Source organism: Saimiri boliviensis, chromosome 15 (genome assembly GCF_048565385.1).
Source record: "Saimiri boliviensis isolate mSaiBol1 chromosome 15, mSaiBol1.pri, whole genome shotgun sequence".
NCBI classification, from domain to species: Eukaryota; Metazoa; Chordata; class Mammalia; order Primates; family Cebidae; genus Saimiri; species Saimiri boliviensis.
Genome location: NC_133463.1, coordinates 87,479,808 through 87,495,678, shown reverse-complemented (window position 1 = coordinate 87,495,678; position 15,871 = coordinate 87,479,808). Strand labels below are relative to the sequence as shown.

The 15,871-nt window shown below is 50.3% G+C and overlaps 1 protein-coding gene across 2 annotated transcripts in view; it reads left to right on the top strand.

Moving 5' to 3' along the window:
- The window catches only part of KCNK9 (potassium two pore domain channel subfamily K member 9), a 110,510-nt gene extending 95,951 nt beyond the window's left edge, over positions 1-14,559 (top strand). Inside the window, exons 3-4 of one of the 2 annotated variants that reach the window (XR_012514194.1) lie at positions 3,077-4,423; positions 13,808-14,559. Coding sequence is in view for 1 of the 2 variants with exons in the window: in XM_074387186.1 (XP_074243287.1) it covers positions 3,077-3,191 (115 nt within the window). In the remaining variant the exon portion in view is untranslated. Of the gene's footprint in view, positions 1-3,076 lie in introns of both variants that reach the window. The other variant, XM_074387186.1, reaches the window with a different exon arrangement.
- The last annotated feature ends 1,312 nt before the right edge of the window (positions 14,560-15,871 follow it).

The following is a 15,871-nucleotide window of genomic DNA, read 5'->3' as shown; positions in this document are numbered from 1 at the left end:
TTTTCTCCTCACCTTATAAGTATCAGAGCCAAAATAAGTTGCAAGTTGCCTCAATTTCCCTATGTCTTCTCTTTTCTACCAGTTCAGCCCTTTGAAGGATGACCACTGAGTCTTCTCTTTCCGAGTTAAACATCCTTGTTAATGCTCAAAGTGTTTAGGGGACGGCAGACCTTGGTCTGCTTGCTTGGTGATGTTCATCTTTTGCTGAGATGGTTCGTCTCTTCCCTACTCTGGTCTCTGGCCAAGGAGTGACATATCTAGGCACATCATGAAATGGTCTCAGGGTGGAGGGCAGGGGCCAAGTTAAGGGTTCAGGGTTTTTTTCTTCTCTTGGAGAAACAGAAGTTGGGCATCTCTGTTTTGTGCTCTACCATTCGATCAGCATTAGAATTAGATCCTCAAAGTCTTGAGGAAGCTTTGTCCAAGTCATCTCACTGAAGAGCCTTTATTTTCAGAGGATGACATTGAGGTGCAGAGAAGGTGAACACCCATCTAAAGGTCTCAGAGGTAGAATCTAGATCTTCCCACTGATTTCTTTACCATTTTCCTGGTACTTCTGTTGCTGTTTATAGCCTTCAGAAGATCTCTTGTTGCTGGATGATTTTAGTTTTCAGCAGCCCCACGTCTCTCTTCCTCCCTCTTACACCTAGTGATGTCTTTCATCCAAGTGATTTTCATTCCCTTCTCCCAGTTAACCGTACCCATTCAGCAAGGAGTATGAACTCACAGCAGGCTGTTTGGACATAGGGTTCAACTTCTGTTAGAATGAGCTCGGGAAGAGCCACGTCCTACCAGAATCACCGAAGCTCAGCCCACCAGCCAGTACCTAGAAACCAGCATGCATTGTAGGTATTTCAAAATATTACTCTCACTTGAACTCTTTTCAACTAAGAGCTCTCAGTCTTCATCTTTCCACCTCAAATAGAGGAGGAAGGTGGACAGTGGTACTGAAGATCCCTAGAACCCCTAGGCACACACTTTCTAGAGACCATCCTGCTATAATCTTCATTGCACCCATCCTGGGTGGAAAGTGCTGTGTTGGCTGTCAGCATGTCAGACTCTTATGTAGGAATGAACCAGCCCCTCTGGGTTTTGAGATACTTGGTTATCACTACAGCTGGCATCAGATCTATTCTTTCCACCTGCCCTGCTTCATCTTGGAAACCCCACAGCAGCCCCTTAACCACAGAGAGCTGCCTGGCTCTAAGTGTGAACCCTCTTGGAAGCATCTGTGTGCTCCCACTGTGTGTGGCCAATTGGGAGGGGAGTGCCTGCATTCAGGCACGGCCACAGCAGCTCATTTGCAGCCCAGGATTCCCAGTGGGTCCATCATCCTTCCAGGAGAGGTAGCAAATGGACCTTGACCACTGCCCACAAAAGCCTCCTTGGGAGGTGCTCATTAAAACCCCACCCATCAAAAGGATGGAGATTAATCTCAGCTCACCTGTTCCTTATCTGTGCACAGGGCCTTGATTAAGAGCATCTGGACAGTATGAGAAGCTCGCAGATAAGCCTAGGCAGGTCGCTTTTCTCTGCCTCATCCCTATCTGGAAGCTGATGGGTCCTGATTCTCAGTGACAATCACTTGCAGCTGGAAGCTGGAGGGAAGAACAGGGTTTCTCAGAGGCCTCCCTTGTCTGTGCACATTGGCCGGGAGAGGGAGGTGAGCAAGGAGAAAATGACCACAAAAAAAAAAAGAAAAAGAAAAAAAAATCGGAGGCTTATGGCTCCATTTCTTTTTGTAATATTCTTTTTAAAATGACAGGCCCCAAGATACCCTTTGAAACCTCTGCAGAGGTGCATGCCCTCATCCTATTAGTGTGCTGGCCCTGGCATCAGTGAAGCACTCTGGCAAGCCGTGGCTTTGTTCTGAAAGTGGTGTGACTTGGGGTCTGTCCCATGCAGGCCATGCTGCCTGGGGGTGTAAAGTGGGTTTCCTCCAGAGTCGTGGCCTGCACCGGACCCTGGAAGCATCCTCAGTGAGGACAGGGTGACAGGCAGGGGACCTGTCATTGTGCTTTGCTTCACTGAGCTCCTGGAAGTCATTTCACTCCCTGGGCCTCTGAGGCTTCCCCATCAACACAATGAGACAGCTTGGGTGAGATTTATGGGCACTTAGCACAAAACCAATTTGACCCACAAAAGCATTTGGCCTGGGTGTTTTGACCCCTGGGCACACTTGAAGCTTGAGCCGCCCAGAAGAAAGCCAAAAATCACTTGGTTTGGCAGGGGATGGGGATCTGAGAAGATGAAGAGGGACAGGCAATGGCAGAGTGTGCCATGGTTGTCATAAACCAAGGCCAAATGCATTCCAGGGTCCCCAAAGCGCTGAGCATAAATCCATTTGATGTGGTTTTTTTTTTCCCTTGACCACACCTGATAGAGGCTGCTGATTCAGGAAAACAGAAACCCTATTACCACGGTCCTATGACACTGACCTTCTATGTTGAAAATCCCAGAATTACAGAGTGAAGAATAGTCTGATGAGCTTCTCTAGACCTCTCGCCTAGATGCCCCCCGGCCTCAGTGCTTTGCCACCCTCGCTCCCCCAACTCTCACTCAGATGTTTGGACAATGTGTTAGCATGCCTGCAGCTTTTCAGTGGTTCAGCCAAAGAAGAAATTGCCATGAACAAGAGCACTCTCCCAATGGTGCCATTGTCACACCTAAGAAACGTAGCATTCATACAATATTATTGCCTGATACAATCTGTATGTAAAACCCCAGTTTTCCCAAAAATGTCCTCCAGAGCTTATTGAGTCTGAAACACAATCCAAGATCACGTCCCACATTGCTTGTCCTGTTGTTCCAGACCTCCCCCGAATGGGACGTCCCCATCACCATTTCTGTCTTCACCATGTTGGCCTTCTTGAGGAGTCCTGGCCAAGGTCTTGTAGAATGCCCCACGATCTGCTATGTTCGTTTCCCACTGGTTAAGACACTTTGGCAAGACAACTGAGTTGATAGCCAGCAGCCGTGATTTATGCATTTGATGTTTGGCTCTCTGGGGACCTCTGTGGTTACTGCTTGCATTGTGGGTAAATAAGTCGTATTAAATGTTGTTTTCCTCTGTTAGGGGAACTAACTGCACATTCAAGAGAGGCGTCCGTGGATGCTGGGTCTCACTGCCAAAGCCGAACATGGCTTCGAGATTTCTGCCTTCTCACGTGGACCTCTGCTGTGCTGGTTGAATGCCACTATTTGTTCCCCTAAACACCCGTGGGGATGGTCCAGCTACTCATAGACAGGAAGCCCAGAGAAATGCTTGATGTGAGGGTCCCCGCAAGCCAGTTGGGCTGTTTTGGCACCTGCCCCCCCTCCCCACCCGTAGCTCCTCAGTGAGGGGTAGAGACTGCCAAGCCCTTCCACTCATTCATCATCATAAAAATGTAACTTGCTATGGCAGCCTCCTGGCCATTAAGGGCTATACTTTGTGACCTCTGTCCTTGAGATCTTTGCTCTGACAAGTTCTGTAGCCTTCTCAGTGCTGCTGTCGTGATGCAGTCTCCCTGCTGTGGCTAAGTAACCTTTCGTTTTGATCGAGATTTGTCCATGCAGACTCCCACCTCTGCACCTTTCCGTGCCAGTCCCTCGACCTGGGAGGCCTCCCTGTTGCTCTCCAGCTTCGAGGTGGAGACGGAGCATCTCACACCTCCTTTTGCTGTCTCGTGACCCTTTTGCTCCCTGATGGACTTGACGATGTCCTCTGCTGGGGTCTCCCAGTTCTTGTTTTGGTCGTGAGCGACCATACCCAGGGAGCAAAACTTCTGTGGCCCTGGCTACAGGAACAGCAAGCAATGGGCAGTGCCCCAGAGGGAAGGACCATCTTGAGAATAAAGGCACTGAGATGTGTGGCCTCTTGCCCAAATGGCCACTCATCACCGTGACTGAGGCATGTCTTAACTTGCTGAAGTGGAAACAGGGTAACTCAGTGCACGCCTCTGCTCCATCCCTGGAAATGGATCCAGATCTACGGGAAGAAAACTGGACCTCATAGCGTCGGCGATTCAACAGCACCTGCCTGGCCGGGTGGCATGTGCTCCATACAACAGGGCTGGAAGCTGCCACACCAGGCATCTCTCATAATGCGGGTGACACAGATGGCGCCAGGCTCCAGGAGCACCATTGCGATGTGTCACCCTGAAGAAGTTGGGCCCTGTGATGGGAACGGCATCAGCAAACAGTCTGCACTGTTTTCTTGCGGCAACATCTCTGGTAGAGGCTGCGAGGGAATGGGGACATGCATCGTGAGTGACTCAGGATCCCCAGCCTCTCTGGTCTGGCACCTGCCCACCCCTAGAGCCCTGGGCCTTGAGAGAGGCAAGCGCACGCTCTTCTCACCTCCAGAGAGCAGCGTGGGGGTGTGGATGCTGCTCAGGCCCTGGCATCTCGCACGCCTGGGACCAGCTTCTGCCATACACAGGTGGGTGGTGGTTTTGCCTCTCTGAGCTTCAGTTTCCCCACCTTTAAATTGGAGATTGTACATAGCCCCTACTGCAAAGGGTGCCTGTGAAGACCAGATGTGAGGTGATGGCATTTAACGTCACCTGCTGTCTGCCAAGCACCCTGCCTGTGTTCTCATACATGTTTGCATTTCTCATAAAAACAAGGCCCATGTCTCCCAGAGGAAGTTACCCCTGGGGCATTGGACTTGAAATCCAACTTCGGGAAAAAAAAGTGATCAAGTCTGGTTGAGGAGCTCAGCAGGGCTTCATAGAGGAAACGGCTTTTGGAAACCATTGAGGAGAGCTTTAAAGGAGCAAGTGGGTGCTATTTTAGGCACAGGCAAGGCATGGGCCAAGGTGCAAGGGTGCGACAGTGCAGGGGGCACAGATTCCATCCCACCATTGGTGGAATCCTGCCGCACCTGGGAGAGGTGGGATGCCATAAATCTCAAGGCCCTCTGCAAGCTGGCCACATCCAAGTCATTCAAGGTATTCTTCTGCTCAAGAACCTTCCCTGGCTCCTGAGTGCCCATAAAGTTAATGGTAAAGTCCCGCACTCTAACCAACCATAGCCGTAGTCTCAGGCTTTCAGGGAGGCACTATCCAACTAGACATCACTTCTGGGTCCTCCTCCCATAAAATTCCAAAAATAGATCCTGGAGTCTCACCAAACTTGAATTCTATGGCATCCTCTTGTTTGGGCGGGGTTTTGTTTGACAAGTGGCAGACATTAGCTCAAATTTGCACATGGGGATTTTTCTGGGTAAGATCTTGGTCTTTCACTGAAGCATCCTGGGTCTTGTCCCGATGAAATCTTCTGCCAGCCTCACCAAAGACTAGCATATGAAACAAAAGGAAAAGGCTGTATAACATAAGTTCTTAAGCTTACTTGGCATGAGGAACTTGTTTCCTGACTGATTTCATGATCAACAGTGGTCATGGCTCTCCACATCTCTGACCTCCGAGACTGAACCTGGCTAAGGCCTTGTGGGCACTCGCTTCTCTCACCCGTAGGAGATGAGGCCTCTCCGTGGGGTTTGTCCCCCAGCACAGGGTCCTCTGAGGGTGTCAGCAGAAGATCTAGGAGTGCCTACTGTCGTGGTGAGTGCTGGTGACCCCCCAGAGGCAGCAGCTCTTGGTGAGAAGCTTTGGGTGCAAAACTGTCCCCACCAGGACTTAGAAATATGAGCTTGATTTTGAGATGAGGCCTCCGGGTGGTGGAGGCTGAGGGAGGCAGAGGCTGAGGGAGGCAGAGGCTGGGGTGGGGGTCGATGGTGGACAGGAAAGAAGTCTAGGGAACACGGGTGGAATCAAGACTCAGACTTGGTCTTGATTTGCTGTGTGACCTAGGGAAAGTCATTTCACCCCTCTGGACCTGAGTTTTCTAACTTCCACACTAAAGAGTCTGGCCAAGCTCCCAAGGCCCACTCCACCCCGCCCCAGTGTCTGCCATGGATAGGACACCAGTCTGGGGAGGACTGGCTGGGCTGACTTCAGCTGCATCGGAAAATCTTTCCCCAGACACCTTCTGTAGGAGTTGACTCTCAGATGCTTTATTCTTAATGACATATGGATCCTTAATTAACTAACAGCCCCATGCAATCTTTGCTTAATTTCTTGGTAGGCTCTCCTCCCATCCTTACCACATGAGGTACCCTGCTCTAAAGGAAGAAAGCCTTAGCCAACTGATCTGTGAGTCATCAATATCTGCAGAGCAGCCCGCAGGCCTGGCCCCTGGAACTCACCCTTCCTGGTCAAAGAGGGGCATGCCTCTGCCCAGCATTTACCTTCAGGCTCGGCTCGAAGCAGCCGTTCCACCCCTGCCCTGTGCCTTCCTCTGGGTTGTCCTTGCCCCAGGGGTCTCTTTGCTTCCTGGGAGAATATGTCCCCCCCACCCCCTGCTGAAGCCCACTTGGCCCATCAAAGAGCCTTGCCTCAGGTCAGCTCAGCTGGGGCCCAAACCTCAATGGCAGCCTCTTGAACTTACATGTATGGCAGCACCGTGCAAGTGAAGATGCTACTTCCCACTGGCACACTTACTCTTTGTGCTGGGTGGGGGTGGCCAGAGCACTTTCATCCGGCTTATGGGGTAACAGGGCTCAGAACAGTGTCAAAGCTGGAACTCCAAGTCAGGTGTCCTGACCGCACACTTCCAGGCACCTATCCTGAAGCTCACAGGGCAGGGCAGGTCCCTCAGATTGCCATAAGGAAAGGATATAGATAGCCGCCTAGCTCAGGAGGAGGGAGGAGGTATCACCTCCAGGTCAAATCCATACACGGGGGTGAGGGGTGGGCATTTCACAGGGGCAGGCATCAGAGAGGAAGAAGCACCAGAAGATCATGGTCAGCCAGAAGAGCATGTGCTGAGTCTGTTGGTTCCTTCACCCAGTTCAAAAAGCCCAGCCCTGTTCAGCACCACGGACAAATCCATCAGCTAAGAACCACGCTCAGACAAAGTTTTTGGTTGTTATTAATCACTCAGAGCTTTGTGCATGTTTTCTCCACAACAGTGTCCCCCCAGAGGGCAGACCTGAGACCAGCAGTAGTGGGTTTTCTGGCCTGAAGGGTGGGCTAGTGGACCTCAGCTGGGTACAGCGTGCAGTACATTGTGTAGAATGTGGCAGCCCCTGTGCAGGACAGAGGGCTCTGTGCCGGGGGGTGGAAGAGCCTCTGCTGAACCCTTCCACACTGTGGTGTGACCCAGGCTGGGTGCCCCTCCTGGGAGGCAGATCTGAGGAGCCAGAGAAACACAGTGATACTCAAAGCACGTCATCTGGCAAACGTGCCCCATCTGAGCCTTCGTTTCCCCATCTGTGAAGGAAGGATCTGGAAGACAGGACTGTCCTGGAAGGATTGGGGGTGGAAACCCTTGTTCTGCAGATACTGGCGTGAGGAACCATCCACAATACTGGGCAGGAATCTGGCCCCAGGGCATGCCTGGCTTTTGTCTGAAGCTTTGTGTGGGACTCGCAAGTTGGCAGGGAATCTGGAGTCGGTGGGGAGGCGGGGTGGCAGGGCTTGTCCTTGTCACCAGCATCTCCCTCACCGTGGTGACAGTTGGTCCTGGCAGCTAAAGAGTACAATTGGGAAGACAGAAGGGGGAGTCAGTTCCTTGGAGCCATCTTTGCATCTAGAGAGCAGTGCTCGATTTAGAGGAGGGAGGCCTTGTAAGCTTCAGTCATGAGTCTTGGCCTCTGAAAGTCTGAGCTCTTGGCCTTGCCTCTTCTAGCCACCAGGCACTGGGTGATGTAGATGTTGGGGGCCTTTCTAAGCACTCAACCCTGGTTCCCCTCCCTCCTCATTTGTAATAGGACCACTTCGCCTTGAGAAGTCACTTATCCCGCCCCTACAAAAGCTGAAATGGCCAGATGAGATGAGAGGCATGCATTTCCCAGGCAGAGACTGGTAAGGATGAAGTGACATGGTGTGGTCACATACTGGACTCTGACATTTTAGTGGAGGAATTTGGAGAGACAGGGCCCAGTCTTTCCAGCATTGGGCTGGGTTCCTACACAGGGTCCACATCCTCTCCCAGGGACATCACCTGTTTCAGGTAGATAGTTCTATAGACTTCCTCTCCTCTCACTGGAGACTCTCCCCCCACCCACAGAGCCCTTTTAATCCTTCTGATGGATTCTCCCATAAGATGGGGTCTCTTTGATGAAACAGCTCCCAATCCCCAGTAAACCAGATGTCTGGACAGTGGTGTGGGAGGGGGCATGTTCCAGGGAACCAAAGTCCGCATCTACCAGATGACGCCGCTATGAGGTGTCAGCTGCCCCAACCATGGGCCCCGGCAGCTCCCCAGGGCCGCCTTGTGCAACATGGGCTGTCGATTCAGCCATTTCTCCAGCCACTGTTGACTGAGTGAGCTGAGCATGTGCTTGCTGCCTGCTGGCCGCAGTAGGGGCCGCCATGGCCAGCTAGAGCTTCAAGTCCTTGGCTTCATGGGACTAAGATGCCAATGGACCACAGCTTCCTTGACGCATGGAGTCCAGAGGCAGGGCCAAGGAGCAGAAACGGGAACCAGAACAAGCCTCAGCAATGGTTTTACTTTCTCACGTGGAATTTTAGAAGTTGGGTAGAAAAATAAAAATATGATGAAAGGAAAAACACAATTAGTGGGAACCCAGTGAAGTAGAACCCACAATTAACAAGATTTCTCTATAATTTGATAGCTCCTCAGAGGAACACACTCCTGAAAAAGGCTAATTATGTATTTGTTTGTTCAGCCCACAAATAGCATTTTGACAGCCATTTTCGAGGGGTGGGGGGCTGGAAAGGACATTATGAGATCATCTCAGTTCACCCTCTGCTCTATCAGAAAACTCCACTAAATAGACATTGCCCTGGGTTAGGTGAAATTGTTTTCATTGATTCAAATGTAAATAAGGGAACAGATTAGCCCCACTTGGGAGATTTGAGGATATCAGGTATATCCAAAAATGTTGATAAGGAGGTTTGCAGTTAGACAGAGACACAGGATGGAGACATCAAAGATGAGTAGAATTTCAACCACTGAATTGAGGAGAAAAAACTTCTAGTCCATTCCCAGCAGGCCAAGAAATTGCTGATAAACCCTCTTAGATGTACAGTATTTTCGACTTCAGCCAACTGTGTATCCTTGTGCTTTAAAACTTCAAAAAGAAAACTTGTCATTTGTGACTCCAGGCATAGAAGAAATTAAACTTGAATTAGTTCCGAATTCACACCCATCAAAACGACTGGCATATACTCCTGCGGTTCCTCCCGAGGAGGGTGGGTTATAGGGACAGGGGCCTCGTGAATCTATCTGGGGTATGTGTGCGCGTGTGCATTGACTGGATATCTGTGGGTCTTCGGATTTTTGTGTTCCTCCTCCATGCCCCCAGCATTGCTGGGCATTTTTGTGACCGTGCAGTAAGGGGACCTGGATTTGGTTCTTATGAAGATGCTACCGGAGGCCTGCCAGAGCACTCCCTGGGGAGGGAGATGGACGTCAGGAAAGTTCTAGCAGAAATGGCCTTAGTGACCTTGGGACTGTTTGTTCACATTCAGGAAGATGGAATGTTTGGTTCTGGACCCTTAGCAGGGACCCACCTTCCTACCTTGGTGAATGGGGTTTGAACAGGTCCTATTGCGGTCAAGGTGTCAAGGCCTTTGGTGGGAAGCTGTATCAGATCTGGCAAAAATCAGCAGTTCAAACTCATGCAGAGAACCAAATTCAAAAGGAGCCTACTGCTTCTGTTTGTTTTCTTTTGTTCATCTTCTCCGGCCTTCTCTGTCTGTGGAGATGGCACCTTCACAAATGGCCTTAGAATGCTGTTCTGAAGTTCAGCAGAATGAGACAACCATCAAATGAATATCAGAGGTATCTATTTTCACAGCTTACCTGATGAAATATTTAAAAAAGCTAGTCACCAATGTTTACAAGTCCAAGTAGACATCCAGCCCATGTAGAATATGTAACTTACATAAGGGTTCGCATCTTTCTTCTGTAACGAGTGTAGTACGCAGCCCTGTGTATATTTTACAATGTCTTTACAGAAAAATCATTTAATGTGGTGTTGTACAATAATGCGCTTTTCTAATTTTTTCCATTAAACTCTCTGGCACGTTTACAAATGTATCTTGGTCTTTCTTCACTAGGAAAGGTGGGACAAGATCTTTGATGCCACCTCTTTCTGCCTGCAAACCGCATTCTGAAAGCAGAAAGCATGGTGGCCCACCCTGGCTGTATGCCCTGTTTGCTCTTGCTCTTCCTCTTTGTCGACAGGCCTGCTCAGAGGCCTTTTCCCCTAACCACCTTGGTAAAGTAAGGAATTTGTCTTAAAATACAAAACTATCCTTCTTGAACCTTATGTGCTGACGCAGTTATTTTGTGCAGCTTGAATTGGATCCAGGAACCAGAAAGTAGATGAGCACCATTTCCAGGAGGCAATGAAACCAAACCAGAGCTCAACCTCAACTGAACTGAGACCAGCTTTGTGGATTTTTGTTTTTCTTTCGTGGCCAAGGAATCTGAGTGCAAAAAAGTGAGACAAACCATGCGGCCCTTTTCCACCGGTGTGTATGTGGACAGAAGGGAAAAGCAGACAGTTCACAGGTGCTCAGTGTTCTTTGTATCGAGGCAAAGCTGTTCCCCCAGCTCCATAGGAGATGCCCAAGTGTTGGGGCTCCCGAGTTCCACCTGGAAGGCTCATGAAGACAGGTTTCTGGGGTGTGCCCCCAGTCTGGGTCTAGGATGGGGCCGAGAAGGTGTACTTCCAAGGAACACCGAGGTGATGCTGCAGCTGCTGTTTCAGAGATTCACGGGAGAGGCAGGCCAAGAGCAGACCATGGCCACAGGTCCTGTTCCTGAACCTGGCCACACAGAGCCAGGCTGCTTTTGGCCTGTCTTGGAGGCCATGCCTCTTTTCCCTGATCACCTGCTCAGCTCTGTTTGGCTTTTCCCAGTGCCTACCCAGGGCTCATCCAGGAAACAAGTGGACTTGAGCTCTGGCAAGAAGTATAACTCTTAGTGATTGAGGCTTAATTTACATACAGAAAAAACTTACGCCTAGGTGTTCCATTCTCTGCATTATGACTTGGGGGTCTTAAATTCTCTTAAAATGTAAATAAGGACAGATTGCGTTCTCTGCTCAACCTTTCTGTGGATGTCTGGGATAGAAGACGAGCCCTTCCTACCATCAGCTTTGCTCTTATCTGCCTGCCCAGCCTGTGCGCTCCATGGCATGCTGATGTGCCCACACGGCCCTCACCTGCTCTGCTGTTCCCTATGCCAGCAGCTCTTTTTGACCCCACCTCTTCCCATCCCACAGTGTCTCTGCTCAGATGTGACCTTCTTGGAGGGCACCTCTCCAGCCTGCTTTCACCCCTAGCACTGACCACCATCTGCTGCCACAAAACATTTGACATGTCTGTTGTGTCTCCCCCAGGGGAGCATGAGCCCCACGAGGGCAGAGGGCAGAGATTTTCACCTGCTTCATTCATTCATGGCTCTACCCAGAGCCACATCTGCGGGCAACAGTCCTTCAGCATTCCCTGAATGCTGAAATGATGGGATGAAGTCAGAGTCCGTGCCCTGCAGGGCCTGTGAGCCTCTTGCATCCTTCTTCTTCCTCTGCTCCCTCCTACCCCAAACTTTAGTCTCCCGGCCTGTACTGGCCCTGAGGGAGAACCTCCTGGCTCAGAGATGGATCTAAGGTCCCCAGCACCGTGAGCTCAGAGAGGCCGTGGGACCGTCCAACTCATGAGGCAGGGCCTGTTGCTAAACTGCATCCTGGGGTTCTAGTGGCTCCAAGAATGTGGACTGGGGACCCACAGCAGGGCTGGCTTTTGGTTTATGACCTAAGGCAATTTCTCTTTCTTTTTTCTTTGGAAGGCAGTGTGTGCCTTTGGTGAACCAGGTTAGTGCTTCCTAAGAACTCTGTGCTTTCCGGAATTTTCAAGGGATAATAGGGTTGAGTTGCTTTCCTGTATCTTCTATTATTTTAGCCAAGGCCCACTCAGCTCAGAAGGACACTCAGGACAGGCAGTTTTGAGTCCCTGGCTAATCAGTGCAGGATCCGCAACTTCCTTTTGCTCCCTAATGAGAACGCTGTGCAATCAGAACACCTGAGAGTCTAACCCCACATCAGCACTCTCCTCTCTCCCCGCCACCCTCTGCTGCTGGTCATTCAATCCAGACAAAGGGGCTTATGCCGCTGCCCAAATGAGGACTCGGGGGCAGGCATGAGACTTTAGCGCGTATTCTGGGGGATTTTCATCGCTGTCCTTGCTATTGCCATACACCTGTTAATGGAAATAATGACCACTTAAAATAGAATACTTTTCTGCATGTCTTGGTTTGTTCCTGCATCATGTGGTTAGATTTTCACTAAGTTCTGTGTAGGGTCCCTTTGGAATGATCTGACAAGAACTATAGGAGCACGGCACAGCAGGGATATACAACATACTTGTTGTGAGGTCCCTGAAGAGGACACCTGAGGAAAGAGCCATTATGCTCTAGGGCAACTGAAACCATGGTAACAAAGAGGTCATGATTGGCAGCGGTAGGCTACCATGTAAAGAATGTGAGGTTTCAAAGGTTTTATTCTTCTTTTCTGCAAATGGAATATCCTATCATTAAGAGCCACAATAGGAGATGTTCCAGCTCGCAGGGGCCGACTGTCAACGGAGCTCCTTCCCATGTGAGCACCGCTGTGGTATACTCCAGAATGAGCAGTGGCAGAACTTCTTTGTCTTAGGATTAATGGTTCTCACAAGCAACCCAGAAGGGTGAGCCCTACCATTTACTGTCCCTGTGTTCTTGGTCACTTTACTCATCTGCAAATGGTCAAGTAGACTTTATTAAATAAGACACAGGAGATCACCTGTCCTAAGCAGTTCCTGTCATCGTGTGGCAGGCATTGCAGGCTATGTCTTTTTCCGGTAATAACTCAGAGCATTTCCTAAAATGCTTTCCGTAGTATGCTGGTCCTATAAAGCCCCATCTGCCCCGCCCCCCAAAAATGGAACACACATTGCTGCGTTCTAAGTTCCTTTTGGGCGGATTGACAACCCACACCACAAGACATCTCGCAGCATTTACTATTCTAAAGAAAAAACGGAACTTTGCCAACCTAGGGGTTTCTGAGAAAATCTCACGAACCTGTTTCCTGAGGCCCCCCTCCCCCCTCCCGAACACCAGCGGCATTCATCGCCACCCCCTCCCTGCATGCCTGTGATCAGCAAGGCTGTGCAGCAGCCCCTCCTATCTCTGCACCCTCCAGGCGTGGCAGGGTTGCACTTCCTGGTCCCCTGGATGGGTGCGGTCATGTAATTAGTTCTGGCCAATGAAACACAGGTGAAGCAGCACAGATCACTTCCCGGCTGCAACCTGAACTGTTCCAGACCCTCCAGGACTTTCTTTCCTTCTGTCGCATGGACAGGCAAGTTTCAAGATAGTGGCTGCTAAGCCCAGGTCCTGAAGAGAGGAGGTAAGGTGAGGGCTCCCCAGCTGGTCCATGGTGGATGCACATGGTGAGAAAAAACCTTCAAGCCATTATGATATAGGGATTGTTCAGCCTATTCCGACTACTCCAGGTTTGTTCCTGGGGACACTTCCTCAGGTGGTTGGTGCCTGGTACATCAGGTTCATAGTATCTGGGAAGATGTTGTCAGCAAGTCATTGACTCAAACAAGAAGCGGAGTCTCTTTAAAGAGCCTCATATACAATAAAATCTTACATCAGGAGCAGAGGGGTCTTAATTATCTGGGTTAAATATTGCCCACTCCAGTTTCATCCTTGTCCAGGGACTTAAATGTTTTTTTCCATAGAGCCTTTTCCATTTTAAATGTGACTTTCACTTTCAATTCTTTGTGTTTCCTCCTTAAAACAGGACTGTGCAGGCGGCCCCATCAGAGGATGGTGACAGCTGTCTCCTTCTGTAAGTGAGGAAGCCTCATCCTTCCTTGGATCCTCAGCATCTCTTAACCAGCTGCGGCAGAGGTCGAATTAGAATGGCACCAGCTTTGGATAAAAATCCAGATCTCGTTTTTCAAAACGTGTGTAGAGCTGGTGGCTGTAAGGAACCAATCAAGCCTCAGCTGTGATTCTAATTGGGCCAAGTCCACCTGAGAGCCCAACTCATTCATCCAAAGAGAACATAGTCTGGATGGAGCTCAAGGTGTGTGGCTGGCTGGCATAGCCTGGACAACCTTTAAAAGGCTGAGCCACAGAGATAGAAGGTCTGTCACTCAAGTTGGGGAAATCACCTGAGAAGCTCAAGTCCACTGCCTCACAGCTCAAACATGTCAGCCTTACCCACGAAGAATTGTGCTGATAAACAGACTCAGAGCCTGTGCTCGTGGGGTTGCCCATCTGCAAGTGTCTCACCTGGCCCTGCTGCAGGGCCCGGCAGGGATTGGGGAGGGTCAGTGCTCCCTGGGGCGGGGACTGGGTCTGCTTCCAGGCCCAGCGCCTCTGAGTCATACAGATGCTAGGTGGTCCTGCTGCTTACCCTCGCTAAACCTCAGGCTTCTCGTGTAAACAGGGCGCTTTTGAGGAATTATTAACATCTCCCTGTGAGTCAAGGCACCTACTGAGATCATGTATGTAATGCTTGTAATAAATGCAGCTATGTGCCAGGCACTCTGAGACGCTGCCGTTGTGGTTATTTTTTTTAGTTCAGCTGTATGCATGCCGGAACACGTTCCTATTGGCTGTGAGTCTGCCATGGAAAGTGGCTTCTAGTGTGTTTATTTACCTGGCACCTGCCCCTTTTTCCTGGTCCTTGCAATAACCCAGATTTGAGCCAGGGTACAGACCTAGAACCCCCTGGATGAAAGGGAGGCCTGGTGCCCTCGAGGAAGGACCCTGGTTATACTGCCACACATTTATCCTGTGAATTTTTCTCATAGCCTTTGTTGAAGGCAGCTATGGCCATTTACCAGGGAGACAGTACACCGAGAGGAAGGAGAAAGATCAGACTTTTTGGGGATTGCCAGACCCTGGCTCTGAACTGACACCGATTCCCGGAGACTTGGATGTCACTGTGGTCTGGTGGTCAGAGTGGGTGATTATGGAGTGGGGGGACTCATGGAGTTATTGCTCAGGTCCATCTCAAAGCAGGCACCGCGGGTCTCTCAGCCCATCCTGTGACTGCTGGCCAAGTTCTGAAATGCATCATTGGAACAGACACTCAGCAACGGGCAGAACCTGTAAGCCAGCAGTAGACACCAGCCCAGCCAAGGCAGAGGGTGGACCTTCACCCCGCAGGCTGGGCTTCTTGTGGCACTGTGTCCTCTAGGCCAGAGGTGGCTCTGGACACAGACACGAGTCCCAAATTGGTCACTTGGAGCTCTCCCTATTCTTTCCTAACAGGAACTGGATGGAGGAGCTGTCTGCCCCTGAGGCAGGCTGCTGGAGGGGATGAAGCCAGCATTCTGGCATCTTGCAAGGCCTAAGAGGGCTTAAGTCCTGGGTGAAATCACCTCTGTGGCCCGATCTGCTCCTGTCCCTTATACTGGGTGATAATATAAGCTCATCAGTTTTAAATAAGCCAGGTGAGCTTGGATGCAATGACAGACTCTAGTGGCCTGATTCACAGTGGGGAAATCTGTTCTCCCCTCTGAATCTCTCTTCACCTTTATTCACACTGCCCTGTGTCTATGGAAACGAACCTGTGTGGCTTCCATGTAGGCTTGGTCAATGCAGAGCTCTGGCAAGAAGTGAGGAGGTTGGGGGAAAGAGGGAGGGAGGATTTATCCCCTTTCCCCCATGGCAACTCTGCGGTCTGGATGTTTTCTAAAGCAAGGGTCTCAGCCTCTGCCAGGAGGCCCTCTCTGCACTATCTGATTTCCAGGTTCTGAACCACCCTTTCCTTCCTGGCCTAAGGAGGTGAGTCCTGGGTACTGCACTATCCTTTACAGTTTCCTTATGTTCTACTGAGCTTTTGAAAATA